We start from the raw sequence: 15716 nt of genomic DNA, 5'->3' as shown, positions 1-15716 counted from the left end.
TTAGGAGATAGATCTACTCCGCGCGTTTCCATCATTTCACTGCTATTCTTCAGGCCTGGGCTACATAGGGGCATTTCGCTGGTCATCCCCAACATCGGTAACTCTTGCATTAAGGAATATTCTATACCTTGATTCTAGCCTTATATTAGTGACAAATGTCATACCAAATATTATTAGGCCAAAATGGGAGGTATTTCTAGATGAGTTCAGGTTAGTGGTTTTACGATGAAACACGAACAAGCAAAAACCACCAGGGAAAGGAGGACTGTCGAAGACTATGCCAAGATATCACCTATGTGAGGAAGATTACAAAAGCAACGTTCAAACAGCCCCCAAAGGATTTGAAATGGCACTCTGATCAAGAGCTTCCTCCCAGCACCGGATGGTATTCTTATCTAAAATGCCCCTTTTTTATTTTCCATTCCAGCCGTGCAAGAAGAACGAGGACCAAGAAAACCGAAGGTCCGAGAACAGTCTGCCTGCGAGAAGCCGCCATCAGCGCCGGACCGAAGATGGACACAACGCCCTTCAGACCCGGCTTGGCGCCCATGCCGAAGCCGCCACCCCCTCTCAGGATGGGCCCACCTCCCTTGCAGCCCCTGTTCAATCACCCGACAGATTCCTCCAGCGATGCCCTTCCAAACTCAGTGCTCTGTGACCTCGAACCAACTGGGGCGAGGCACCCAGGACTGGCAGATGCCCGCTGGCCGTAAGCAGATACTAGATGTTCATGTCATTTCACTTCATGCGATATGTCAACGGTCCTCCTTAGGGACTTGCAATGCTTACAGTTATCATTAGTGTGATTGAGAAAATCTTTGTATGAAAGAAGCCACGGTGTCATAAGCTTACTTAGAAAGCTTCTGCAGAATAACTCACTTCATATATATATAAGTTATTTCCAAGGTAAAAAGAAATAAGATATTAATGTACAGTATACCTTAGTAAAAAAAATTTACACACACACACACACACACACACACACACATATATATATATATATATATATATATATATATATATATATATATATTATATATATAACTTATATATAAAGGATTCCAGGCGAAGATATTAAACAGCACTCAGCAGGGTCCAATAAAAAACATATCACAAGGCCATATTTATTCATACGAGGAGTTTCGCACATTATCTCTGTGCATCCTCAGTCTGCAATAAACTTTACAAAAAAAACTATTTTTAAAATATAGTTGGGAAAGATAAAAATGTACAAGAGTTAAAATCAATACAGATTAAAAAGTATAAAGTAAAAAAGAAACCAGTTCTCACCATGCATAGGAGAAGAACGAATGGCCAAAATCTGTGTATAGGAAAAAATCATACACTGGGCTTGCTAACAATTTCTATAGTTCATACTTCAAGAACTTTAAACTGAATTCCATTTACACTTTGGTTTACAGGGCTCTTCGATATTCTTCGAGCTGGTCTCTCTTTCACAATGAGATTTAATTTTTAGTCAAATTTTTCTTACAGAACTCCTATCCTGAAAATATTGGTTTATAAAGTCCCTAACAGACTACTGTCTGTCACAACATCTTTCCAATCCGACGCCCTCTTATAATGTCTTAAAGAAAAATGTATATGCCACAATCCCATTTATCTCTGACAAGTTTTCTGCCAAACTTAAACAAATAATTGAAAATGAATTTGGCTGCCTTAAAATGGAATTAATTCCAATCAATTCACTCAAGATTGGCGTATTCTTCGGCTATAAGGATAAACTGCAGACCTTCATAAGATCCAACATTATTTATAAATTCAGTGCCCGGGATGTCCCGGTATTTATCTTGGATAAAGCCGCAGGTTACTGCAGACGAGATATTGTGGCCGTGTGGGATACAGTTTTAAAACGCGTCAGAAACTGAGTAAACCAGAATTTTCTAACATAAAGAATCATGCCTCTATATGCAAAATTGAAATAAATAAAAAGCATTTCTCTATTATTGGTGGAACAAGCCATAGTAATACCTAACTACCCTTGAATCCTTATACATCAAACGGTTTGTTCCGTCTTTGAATTCTAACGTTTCCGTTTCTCCTCTTTATCTCGCATAACTGAAGTCGTAGGTTGGTGTCAGATTTTGGTCATTCGTTCTTCTTCTGCTATGCATGGTGAGAACTGGTTTCTTTTTTAACTTTATACTTTTTAATCTGTATCAATCTTAATTCTTGTACAGTTTTATCTCGCTCAACTATATTTTTAATTTTTTCTTTTAAAGTTTAACGTATTGTATTTATTCTTGCAGATTGAGGATGCATATAGATAACGTGTGAAACGTCTCGTATGAATAAATGGGGCCTTTTTGATGCGTTTATTGGCCCCCTGCTGTGATATATATATATATATATATATATATATATATATATCTATATATATTATATCTATATATATATATAATATATATATGTGTGTGTGTGTAAGAAGATTTCTTTGCAAATTAATTGGCTTTACAGCTTATTCTGCATGAACCTGTTTTCAACGATAACAATAAATCAATAGCGCTTGATAAAACACCACAGATTCATGCGTCATACCCCATAATACCTATAGGCCTATGCCATTCCAGGTTAACGTCATTCTTCGGAAGCAGTCCATTTTTCCCGTCAAAAGCGCCTCTTCTAGCGGCACCACCTGGCCCCTCTTTACCGGCCACAACGCCCTTATTGCCTCACGTCTTGACGCCCATTGTACCTCCATTTATTCAAGCCCACACGACGCCTTTAGTATTAGATCTTCAGCAATCGGCCTTCAGCACCGTTAGACCAAATCTTCAACTGTGCACAAATACATGTAAGTATTGAATCAGAAATGCAGGTTGCCAATTGTTGAAAGAAAAGGGTAGTGACAACAATGGCTGCAAGATTAAATGGCCACTGAAGATTAAACGGACAAGAGACGTTATTCTTCAGAGGCATGGATTCTTGAGGGCGCGACTTTCATTTTGCTAGTCTGATTACTGACGTGGGACATGACTTTCAGTCTCGTTGTTTTATTGATCAGAAGGATAGTATGTAACAGCTCCAAAGTGGCAGGTGGACGTTTGCAAAGTATGCGCAGTGAAATATGTCTAAAAGCCAAAGCACTATAGGCTTCCCTTGGTGAAATTAGCGGTGTTGGGTATGGTCACTGCCAAAGTCTAAAGAGAAAATAGACCGATTGGTCTTGCACATAAATGTCGTTCGGAGCAGAGGGTAGTAGGTTCGATCCCTTACAATGCTGTTAAGTTGGTGACGGCATTTTAATCCTGGGCAGTAATTGTAGAGCGTCAAAGAATGAAGACTCAATGTGCTTGTCCTGATGGTCAATATTTCATAAAAACGAAAAAGAAAAAAATATCTAGACCTAGTAATTTTTTTTCTATATAGTTGCCTATCTATTCATTTTTATCCCGTCATTCTGTGAATTTACTACAATTAATATGTTATTATTTATTTTGCAGTATAGCCTAAGTAACCTAAGTAATGAATTACTAAGGACAAGTCCTACCTCTCCATTGTGCTCCGGCTCTTTAAGATGTTCTATGTCGTTTATAAAAGGTCTTAAAGATGACGGTTCACAGATATTCTCAGCACTAGCACCACTTCTTTAAAAGCATGAATTTTACTTCTCAAAGTGTTCAATTTCCTCATAATATCATCGATAGCGGCATCTTCGTTCACTCACCTGAAAAGGCCTAAAGTTTCTCATACGCAGCGTCTCCATTTTGCCTAATGATGTCTCAAAGTTCAGGCATATTTTGTTATAGGCCTAAATATCGATGGAATGATTTATTTTAAAATATTTTAAAATAAATCATTCCGCTGTTCACACGGTCGGTCAGAATGACATCCACTGAAATACAGACAATCCTCCTACATCTTGCACTCGTGCTTAGCGACATCACAACGCTTCCTTACCAATTACCTCTTTTTCTCTTATCTATCCACCCTTTCCATTATTCTTATACTGCACACACTCAGCAAACAGATTCAAGCTTTTCCTTCCATTTACATTCACTAATCACACTAAGTTTTTTTTCTTTCTTTCTTTGTTTATGAAATTTGGTCGTGTGATTTCCCTTCAACATAACGGACTCCAGAAAAAATATTACAGTTCAAAATCAGTTTGGGATTACAACCGTCTCTTTTATTGCCGTCAATTCTGACCGATAATGCACATCTTTTGTTATACGATCATTACAGCAAGTGAAGCTGGGTAATTCTGGGTCTCTTCTTGTACATGAGTAGGAGACCAGCTACGAAACAACCCCAGTGCATAGAGTTGTATAGACTAAGAAAGAGTATGGCTAATTAATAAGAATGAAAATTAAATAAGACCAATCAGCAATGGTGAAGCTCAGAAAATAATACTTGAACCAAGCTGTGTTCTCCATCCACCAGACGAGCCATGTGTGTACACTACCTATGCTAAGTTAGTGGTCTTTAAACTGTTACTTGCTTAGTTGAGCCAGTGCCATCTTGAATTGAGAATTCAAGATGGCGTTGGTTGAGCCCCTTCCATTGTTAACATCCCAATATGCTTGCTCTTTAGTATATACTGTGTTTCAAGTCCTTTAATTCTTTCACTGCAACAGATGTATGTATGCAAGGGGAAAATCTAACATCAATCATTTCTTTCTAGGTAGACTTAGAGAAGAAATGGGTGTACAGATCTTAGGGTGGGCAGTCAAATTCACAAAGTCGTCCCCACTTCTAAGCCCAATGCCCATCAACGACCTGCTGCTTTTGTTGACAAGAGCATGGCCTCAGTTACTCTTACTCCACGCAGCCTATTGGCATCAAGATGTCCTCCTCCTTTTTCAACAGGATCCTCTGAAGCTAGATCTCAATATAATGGTATTCACTTTATGTGCTTCTTTGACATTATTTGACTTGTTTACTGTACTCAAACTTTAAGAAGTCCCCATAGGGGGAGAGTGCCATCAGTACGCCTCACATGGTGCTCTGTAGGCATAACTTAAGGGTCTTCGCAGCGTCCATTCGGCCCCTAGCTGCAACCTCTCTTGTTCCTTCTTACTGTATCTCTGTTCATTTTTTCTGTCTTCCAATCCTCTCCTAGCAATTGTTTCAAAGTGCAACTGCTTTGAGATTTTTCCTCCTGTTACACCTTTCAAACCTTTTAACTCAATTTAGCACTGAATGACCTTGTAGGTCCCGGTGCTGGGCCTTTGCCTTAAATTCTATATTGTATTCTATTCTCAAGCTGAGAGAGATCTTCCTGTTTATTAAAATTGAAAAGTCTGTGCATAACATATGATTGAACAAAAATTAAAATCGTCCATCAGTTGTTTAAACAAACTTCTCAGTCTTTACCTCTGAATTTTCTATCATTTCAGAAAACACACGTCCTAGAGAGTGATGAAAGCAGGCAGGTGGCCTCTGCATTGAGAATGTGCAGACAGTATTCATTAGATTCGACAGAACTTCTGCTTTTGTCTGCTGTTATTTTGCTAAGATTACGTGAGTATCATTTCTTTCGTTCTGCTGTTATCTTGCTACGATTACATAAGTCTGATTTCCTTCGTAAAGTTGTAACTGTGGATATTGAACTTTATGTGACCATGAAGTTAACAGAAGTTAACAAAGTAATCAATAATGATACTTTAAAAAGAAGAGCAGAAATACAATCCTTTTAAGATCATTCAGTTAATCAATCGGTAACAGTATAACATCATTCCTTTCTTTTTTAATCTCTCAGTAAGTCTAAGAAGCTCTACAAATGTATGAGTTTTGTTGCTTATTGCTTCTGGGTTGGAAATCACTATTTTGAGTTTTTTTTTCAATCCCTATCTATTCTGACATGGAGACTAATGTATGGCTGTGTTCGAATGTTTATAAGTAGAGGTGATATGCAATCATAACAAACTTTCACAAAAAATTACATCAATAAACCAGTCAACCAGTTGGATCAATCCTTCATTCCATTAATTTAAGAATGTGGAATTCTCTGTCTTCTGTGTTTCATGAATCATTTGATTTGACTTTCCTGAGAAGGTAAGTCTGGTTCCACAAGAGGCCATTAATTAACACAAAACCCTTTTATTGTATGATATGAATTCACTTTGGGTAACCATCTCCCCCCAGAAAACAAAATGTTATCAACGTTGAAAAAAAAAAAAATTGACTGCATACCTTAAAAGACGGTGACTTTAAAATGGAAACTTCAAATATTTTTCGAGGTATAAACCAGCAAAGTGGAAAAACTGTGACCATGATCACTCAACTCCTCAAACTTCACCTTAGTAACAAAATAAAGTACTACACACTAGTACAGTATAGTACATATACGTACTGTATAGCCATAGCAGAATTATTTGCTCAGTGCAATACAGTATGTATACATCAAAGTTACTCTATTCACCTCAAAGGCTTCTTGCCCCATTGTCACTTCCAGTACAATCCTAAGGTCTGAAGTGAAGGCATAATCTAATTTCAGTAAAGTTAGTCAAGAGGAACAAATATTTAAATAGGAATGCATAGGCCCTAATAAATCTAATTTAATTCTAATGAGTAGAGTCACAAAATCTACAGTCATTGCCAACAGAGTATATACTTGTTCATTGTTAGAGCCTCATTCCAGTGAAGGATAAAGCCTTATCCAAGGGATAAGAGCTAGTTGCTCTGCAGACGTCCATAATGTACACATTAATAACTGTACATTAGCAGCACTCAAGACTGTATAGGGAGTACTATTACACATCAAACCTCTATCTAGCCCTGATGTGGTGGAAACAAAGGGAAAGAAGATGCAACAGGACTGCCTCTTCAAGGATGAAAGATGGTACTCCTCATGATTAAGGAGCCTGACGAGACCATAAGTCAATCTGAACTTACATCGCTTTTGAAAAATATTCATAAAATATTTGTCTCTAACTTAAGGCAAAAATCCAATGCTTAGGTGATCCCAAAGCTAAGGCAATGTTAGGCTGGGTACTAGTTTCTGAGCTCCCTCATGTAAATAAGTGTCACCATCTTTCCAGTGTGCAAGCCAACCAAAGGTTTAAAGGTGAGGCTTTAAAACGGAACTCTGTCGTGACTCAGAGACTGCCTGTGTTTGTTTTAAAAAGTAAAAAATGAAACACACTTAAGTTGAAAGCAGTTGGACAACTAGGTGGGCATAAACCAAAAGGAAATGGATGAGAAGTAAGAGGAATAAAGCATTACAACAGGGATCAAGGAGATGTTTTAAAGAACCATTTGCATCCTTTATAGTATGCCTCTCAAGATACATGACATGGTGCTCCTCTACGGGAAGGACAAAAGTAGGAAGAGAATTTCCAAGGCTGGCACTAGAGGGGAAAGAAACTGTCAATGAACCACCAAACCTGTGAAGCTGAAAGGGGTCGTCCAATTACCATATTTGCATAAAGAATTTCTTCAGTGAAAAATTAGACAAACTTATTGTGACAAAAATAGACAAACATACTGTGACAACTAAACTATGCCTCATCCATCAAAGTCAAATGATAAAAATAAAAATATTTCATATTCTATACATCTTCCATTAGTTGCTTACACCCACCACTTCCTTAACAGTCTGCAAATTTGTTTAGGCAAACCTTCAGTTTTAAAAGGAATATTTTGCTATCCATTGCCATACAAGAACAAGCATTTCAACATTTTTTTCCAAGCAGAAGATACAGTACTAACACTGTGGTTTATTCAGAAAGTCTGATTCAAATGCTCATACATAATTTTGATTTTGTACCTGTGCAAATAACTCCTATATGTACTCTTCCAGAACCTGGGCTTTCCACTGAAGGAACGTTACTCATCTCTGCCCTGCACGAAAGAGCGCAAGCCATACTTCAGAGACACGCCGAGACTACCTTTCCCTGTGATCCACTCAGACCCTCCAACCTGCTTTTACTGGTTGCCTCCTTGCATCGCATTCCACAGCATGTAGTTACAAGAGCACTCATACCACCCTTGTGCTCTCCAAACACTGCTCCTCTCCTAATAGCAACATTACTCAGTTCATCGTGAAATAAGATGAAAATATTCCTAAGTTGAAAAGCCAGTACGTAATTGCTGAATGGTGTTTGGAAAATTTACTGTCCTACACAGCCTTTAGCACCAAACAGTATGGAAATGTCTTGTTTTTTGTAATTTTTTTTATGAAATTGAAGTATATTGTTGATTTATATGTTAACTGCACTACTGTTGATTGATTTAAAATTCGATATATGTTTATAAATAACTTATGTATTGAATGGCTCGATGTTGAATTGAATCATGGTCAGTATTAAATATGTATGTATTTGTCTTAATGGAAAAATAACTATGTAAAAGAAATAAAATTAAAAGGTCTCATGACAACAAAGAAAACATGTTTTTGTGTTCAAAAGTGTTGTTTTTAACTGTCTACAGTAACTCCTAAAGTTACAAGCATTATGCATTCTCATTACAACCTAAATTAGGTTTGCCAAAGGTCTAAATGCCAGAATCCATTTCAGAAATGACCTGTTTTGTTCTTCCATGCAGCAGTCTATTCTCTAGGAAATCTATCTCCTAGCCAACACTACGTATCTTGCTATTTACAGTATTTATATATATGGGTTAAGTTTTTGTATCTTATGACTGAGTATTGGTATAACATATGGAATTTTACTTATACAGGAGTTTTGTTAACAGCAGATAAAACACACAAATGCCACTAAGTGTAATGCAAAACTATTCATGTTGCGTTACTTTAGTTAGTCAAACTAACAACTAATCCCATTATTACATTACAATTTGATTCTTTGAGTGAATGATTCAGCAAAGTCAGTCATCTTCCTTAAGGCAGTCCTGTTATACTATTCAACTGTCATAATAGGCCCAACAGTTTAGTAGGTTATATTTTGATGACTTCTTTCTTTAATAATACCCAGTGAAAGACCCCAAAACCCAAACAATAATTATGTAATTAGGTATATAAATGTGAAACAGTAAGTGCCAAAAGTTCACAAAATCTACATTGCCATTTTCACCTCCTATCTTTACTCTGCAGAACTGGGCTTTATTAAATTCAATGAAAAGCTAACTCTGCCTCCATATTGCCTTTGTGCACTTTAAAAGGGAAGTAAGTTATCCTGTGGCACTACAGCATTGTAATGTTTTCTAAGAGTGAAGTAAGTCACCCTGTGGCACCACATCATTGCAATGTTCTTATTCATAGAAACTAACAGATCAAGACAATTGAGGAGTGGGGTAACTTCAGCTTCTGCCAAGACAAATTTGGAATCATCTAACACAACCCACAAATTGCATCCATAACTACAAATTCTAAGGCAGGTTCCTTAATATTTGACTAAATAGCCTTCCATAAGACAGCACAGTACCAACACACTACTTAAAATCTGGACAAGAATACTGAGCCAAGGGGATGGAATATTGTATCCATGGAAAATCTGTAAAATAGCAGATATTTGGCTATACTGTACTGTGATCTCGGCTTTTACTTTACAGTATCATTGCTATAATAAAAAATATAAAACTAACCTGTAAATGATAAGTGTGGGGGGGGACATTTTTGGTGATACTGAATTGAGAGTAAGATTAACACATTCCTACAGCAATACTACTATCAACTAAATTCTGATATCAAGTTAGAGCAAAAGATTTTGACAGTAGCATTGATTTGTCTAATTAATCACCCCATCCTTCTGTCTCGGCACTAGCGTAATCATACTATAATGGGCGTAATGTCTGTCTGTCTGTCATTCAATCACGGCCAAACGGCTGGTCAGATGGGCATGAAACTTGGCAGGGTTATGGTGGGGACCCCTAAGATGGTTTGTAATGGGGTTTCATCCAACCTAACCCCCTCCTTTGTAGGGGGTGGGGGTGAGAAGGGATTCCCTGAAACGGAGCTGTTTCTGGCCGTGAAACGAGGCTGGTTATTCCCGTAGACTTAGTTACTTTACGATTTTTCATACATAATTTCTGTATAACTTCCCCGGAGAAAGTCGCGAATATTTCAGCTCGGACACAATAGAAGATGAAAATTATCATCAATATCCGCAAGATTTTTTGAAAAACTTACATCCATCGGGACTGCCAGTGCACAACATAACGTTGAAGAAGTACTGCCCGGTAATGTTGCTTCGGAATTTCGATCCTGCCAATGGACATTGCAACGGAACGAGGTAAACCATTATGGCGCTAAACTCCCACGTCTCATCGAAGCAGTGATAGCAACGGGCCCTCACACCGGCAAACGTCTGTTCATCCCCCGGATTCCTCTGTTGCCTTCGGACAACCAGTTTCCATTCCAGTTACGGTGCAGGCAGTTTCCCATCAACCTGGCCTTCTCATTAGTCGCAGGGCCAGACTTTGGATCGTGTTGGTGTGTTTCTGCCATCACCCATGTTCACGCATAGCCAACTGTATGTGGCGATGAGCAGAGCAACTGACTCTGCCAACTTGAAATTAAGTTGTGGACAAATTGATAATATTGTGTACAAAGAGGTTCTGTAGTAGGTATGTATAAAAATCGCCCTTATTTTATTATTGCTGAACAAATAGTATATATAAATTTTTCACTTCTGCACCCGTATTTTATCACCCCTCGTAGATGGGTCAGTTTGCTAGTACAGATAATGGGGACAGACTGTGCATTATTTTAACATAGTTTAGCCTTGGCTTTTTCTTTCAGTAATACTTATTAATCCAAATATATTATCCTACTTTAGCAGAGGTCATCATGCCAAGATCCTCAAATCTAGCTGGAACTTTGCCTGGCCTACAATAGTGTTTTGAACAAATTTAGACATTAATTTTGATGAAAGAATTGCTATGAAACATGAAAGAACACAATTTATCAATAGAAATAGCTGAGTAATCCAGTTATAAGTAAATAGTAACCCTGAAACTGTTAACTGAAATATATAACAAACAAGAACCATAAATTCTTTTCAAAGCTTGAGAAATAAACCAGTTCTCAAATAAATAAATGATAGACAAAGAAGCTAATCACAGCAATATGTACTACTGGACAGTTTAAAGACCATGAAAGGAGGGCACAACCCACAATGGCTTCTGTAACTGACTGGCTACAACTGAAAATTCTGCAACTCAAAGCATGACTCTTCATAAGCTGATACCCTGGCACATAAGAACTATCTGGTATTGTTTCTGAAGAACGATCACAGGCAGCTTCTGTTGAACTTATGAAAAAAACAAATGTGCTATAAAACTAATATGCTATAACAGAGCTACTTATAAAGTATGTATATAGTAATACAGTATATGAAATGTGTAATTGTGCATCATGTATTCTGTATAATAAAATGAAAAAGGAAAATTACACCAACAAAAACAAAACTAAGATCTACTTTTAGCTACAACGTACAAGTACGAACTACTGAACATTGAGCAGTGGGTGATATCCACATATTTGCATTCTTAAACTGCAGATGCAGATGTTGCTTGCAATGCTGATGCGGATGTTAAGAAATTGTCGATGTCTGACACATAACCCTGTGCTATAAACAATATCTACTTTCTTATAAAAAGGAAATTGAACTAGAACATCAACAAACATTACAATGACAACAAAAATTAGTATTATCTCATGTACTTACATACTTCCTTAAAATAACTGAAAGAACATGACCAAGCTCAATCTTAAGAAAATTTTGAAATGTGAACATTTCTCATCATGTCTGGCTTTTAACTGAAAGAAGAAAAACAGAAGACTCAATAAAAAAATCTGTTGAAATTTCCACAAAATCTACACTGTTCTACATCAAAAGTACACTGATTAGAATTAGCATATCTGTCACATTGCAGTTCGTGCAGTTGGCCGTCCATTTAAATGAAATAATAAAGGATAACAACTGAACAATACATTTTGTACAAACCATTTGCCACTTATAAGACAGACCTAAGAATGTAGTAGTTTCTTTGACATCAGAATTTCAGAAAACCTTGCAAAACTTAACACAGCTCCGCCACAACACAAGAGTTTGACAGTTATTGTACAAAAGAAAATATACAGCTTCAATATATAGTAGTCAAATATACTCAGTAACTATGTTTTATGGTTTTCAAGCAGTATCATCTCTTAATCTGGGTAAACCACACTGGATTCCATCTATACCAGCCTTACTAATAACTTTCTTCAAAATAATTTTGCATTTAATTTAGAAATCGTTGTTCATCTTGATATACCATTTTATCCAACCTTTATTTCCCAACTTAACATTACACAAGTTTGCCTTGGGTTGTCTTTCCCTTGTTAATTCAACCTTCCAAATTAGGTCTGTTACAATGAAAGGAAGTTACCTCATCAATACAATTACAAAACCAAAGCCTTGATAAACCTCTTAGTCTGTTTAAACTTGGCATCTCCTGAGTTTCAAGAATTTTGGCTTGATGATAAAGTTCATGTGCATAATATCAGTGCTACTGTAAACAAAATTAGTTACAGTACAACTATGATTATTATGGCTTGAAAATTCATGGCTAACTACCTACAAACATTTTCCATGATGAAATACATTCTTTATCATTCAATAAAGAACCAGAAAGTGGAAAGAGGACAAGGAAACAATTACATCATGTGTAATATTTAATATCAACTAAAATGTTATTAATGCATGAATGACTTTAACATGGTTCACTGCAATGCAAAATTCAGATAATGGAATGTATAAGTTTAAAAATATATTTAGCTCTCCCCTCATCCATATAAATATAAAAAAAATAACTATCCATTTCTAAATGTCTCAAAATCCTACAAACCATAAATAAACACTATTCTGGGTTTCACAGTCTTTTACCAATGTAAATTATCACTGGTATTTCATATTTATTAGCAAAATAAAATTCTAATAGAATACTGAAAAGCATTCATTAGTCAATGTATACTTTTCACATTTCTATGAATACAGATCAAAACAATGAAATATAGAGATCCAAAACAAAAGGGCCTCGTATCAAAACCGAGAAACTAAAGAACTTTTTGAAAGTAATAAAAGACTGAATGCAGGAAATATACTGTTCATATGCACTTATACTAAATAGAGGGAGGATAGTTGAGAATAACCTAATAATTTGGGTCTAGATGCCAAAAGAAGAATGAGAGGTGCTGGAAATATGCTAAAAATGCCTCATTATGAAGAATGGAATAACAAATGTTAAAGGAATTCCTAATGAAAACACAGGTGAGGGATGAGTTTGTGAATTATTGAAGGTTAAAATTAATTAAAATTTGGGTAAAACTTCAGTACTTCAAAAAAAAATTAGATATCTAGCTGTAGTTTATGGCCCCTGATACATTATGTTCCTGACAAGAAAAATTTTCCGTTATATAATACATAAAACTGATGACTTTTTTTTTTTTAAGTGCTTACTGCTCTTATAAATTTTACCTTGCCAACAAATATCAAACAAATTATATTATTCTACCCTCTAACACTACCATGTAGTGATTACTGCAGTATATCATAGTGCCTACATATAACCCCCAAATGAACAAATTAATATTACTGTGCATTTCTATGCAAACCAAACTGACAAATTCCAAAATCTATTACATACTCTTCCCTTTACAATCATGGCAAGTTCATAAGGAAGCCATTAATACTGCCTTATTAAATGAAATGAGTAAATATAAGCACAACAGAGAGAGCTCAACTAAAACGAAATGGTGCCAATTTCAAAACCTATGCATGTTTCCCACATTACTTGGTGCACTAGCTGACAATGAAGCTCTCCATTTGATCAACAAAGCATTCAAACCCCATTTATTAATAATGAAACACTACTCTAGATATCAATTACACCAAAAAACTATTTTGATTAAATTTTGAACCAATTTATTTAGAGCTAATTCTGAAGACCTCTTATTCTGGGGCTTCAATTTTTGTGTCCTTCTGATGATGGGTGATATGTGTCAAAAGATCAATCTGAGTAACGATGCCAATACAAACTTCCTTCTCGATCACTGTTCCATCCATATCTGAAACAATAAATTGCACATGAAATCAATGCTTTACCAGCAAACTATATTTGAACAAAAAAATAATGTTAGTGCTGCTTGTCAGTCAGTCTCTAAACCACTTTGACACAAATATTACCTCCAAGGACCATATTAGTAGATGAAAAACATCCAGGCCTCAAAACAACAAACTGGGGCTTGCCAGGTCATCCCATATATGCAGATGAACCAAGGCACTTTGGATTACCTGACTCATCCTTTCATTGAAATATAACAAACTATCCATCCAAAATAAAAATAAAATTGTATGATAATGGAACTTCTAGAAAACATTGACTAACTTTTAAAACTTGTCAGATAAGTATGCCTTCTAAAAGAAAGTCTCTAACACCATAATCTACTTATTTAAGCACTTTACTGCACTACATTTATAAATGTTTACTCAACTATTCCCAGAATGTTTTTGCTTACTATTCTCAAAAATGATCTTCTAGCTAAGAGCAAAAGGTTTCATGTTAAAAGTTAATCATGTTAAAAGTTAATCCAAGCCACTGCAAACAAATATTCCAAAAATAAAGAAACTGTCTCATAGGGAATTCCCTTCTTTCTTTTTCTTTGGACAGGAGGGAAATTTCCCTCTTGTCCAAAGAAAAAGAAAGACGTTTGATGCTAAGTATGGTACTGTACAGAGGAATGAAGTCCCTCGATGAACATCATTTATTGAATAGCCAGGCTCAAAACATCCTGGCATTATTAAACCTTCATATTTTCTATCCACCAATAAGGAAATCAAGGAATCTTTGGGTTCCAGACTGACTGACTCTGCAACAATATTTTATGGGATTAGCAATAACTATATTCTACTTTTGTTAAGCAAATGTATATATTATCTTAATGGAAAGGAAATCCAAGTACAAATAGTCACCATAACCAGATCAATTGAAGATGACAAACCTGTAAAACAGAAAAGTAGATATAAGATGAACTATGAGCTAGAGTTAGTATTTTTGCAATGAAGGAATTAGGTAAGCCTGAATCATATACCAGGAATGTTTACAAACAAAAGTCCAGTTTTAAAATAATTATGTTGCTGTTTACAATAAAATAAAAAGCACAGAGGTTTATGATGTTATTGCCATTTTTTACTTGAATTTGAAAATTAGGCCTGTATTTAAAAATGTGTATTATGGTCAGAAGCACAATTAGGCAATCTAGTAAGGACTGTTCTGTAAGCATCAAAAACTTTTTATCCACTGTGTGGGTAAATTAATCCAATACTATTCATGTACTTTCTGTCAGGCAATACTATTACTACCAATATTTTTAAAGAGAACGAGACTCAAACTTTTGAAATAGGCTACAGCATGACCCCTACTATACTTCTGTTTTGTGACAACAGTGTTACCACTAATTGACAAAATACTGTAGGTGCTTACTACAATCTAAGACTCAGTTACCTTGGCTACAGAACTTACAAATTTAATTATGTTAAATAATAAAGATATGCACTATGAGTATTCCTGAGTTATTAGATGACTGAAACTACAAACTCTTCAACTTTCACTTTGACCTATAAACTCTACGTGGTAAATATGGGATTTGGTCAACTTGGAGGCATAGTCCTTTAGTAACTAACATGGATATTATTACATCACTTCCCAATACTATACCTAAATACCAGCTGGTGTTCCATTTCAATGATAACTGAAGAAATTACTACACACTGCCTTTGAGCCTTTTGAAATAAATTGGTAAGATCTGGTTAAAA

The 15716-nt window shown here is 35.9% G+C and overlaps 2 protein-coding genes across 16 annotated transcripts in view; one reads left to right on the top strand and one right to left on the bottom strand.

Annotated features, from left to right (window-relative positions):
* Positions 1-8257, top strand: part of LOC135199735 (uncharacterized) — a 17600-nt gene extending 9343 nt beyond the window's left edge. The window contains exons 2-6 of the mRNA XM_064227891.1: positions 428-709; positions 2589-2812; positions 4643-4857; positions 5358-5481; positions 7763-8257. Of these exons, the coding sequence (XP_064083961.1) occupies positions 428-709; positions 2589-2812; positions 4643-4857; positions 5358-5481; positions 7763-8007 (1090 nt within the window). The 3' untranslated portion in view covers positions 8008-8257. The remainder of the gene's footprint in view (positions 1-427; positions 710-2588; positions 2813-4642; positions 4858-5357; positions 5482-7762) is intronic.
* Positions 8258-12564: 4307 nt separating this feature from the next.
* Positions 12565-15716, bottom strand: part of LOC135200451 (cystathionine beta-synthase-like) — a 189514-nt gene continuing 186362 nt past the window's right edge. For all 15 annotated transcript variants that reach the window (XM_064229113.1, XM_064229111.1, XM_064229108.1 and 12 more), the window contains one exon: positions 12565-13969. In XM_064229113.1, coding sequence (XP_064085183.1) covers positions 13854-13969 — 116 coding nt within the window. In that variant the 3' untranslated portion in view covers positions 12565-13853. The remainder of the gene's footprint in view (positions 13970-15716) is intronic.

This window comes from Macrobrachium nipponense, chromosome 26 (genome assembly GCF_015104395.2).
Source record: "Macrobrachium nipponense isolate FS-2020 chromosome 26, ASM1510439v2, whole genome shotgun sequence".
NCBI classification, from domain to species: Eukaryota; Metazoa; Arthropoda; class Malacostraca; order Decapoda; family Palaemonidae; genus Macrobrachium; species Macrobrachium nipponense.
This window is presented reverse-complemented; position numbering and strand designations above follow the sequence as displayed.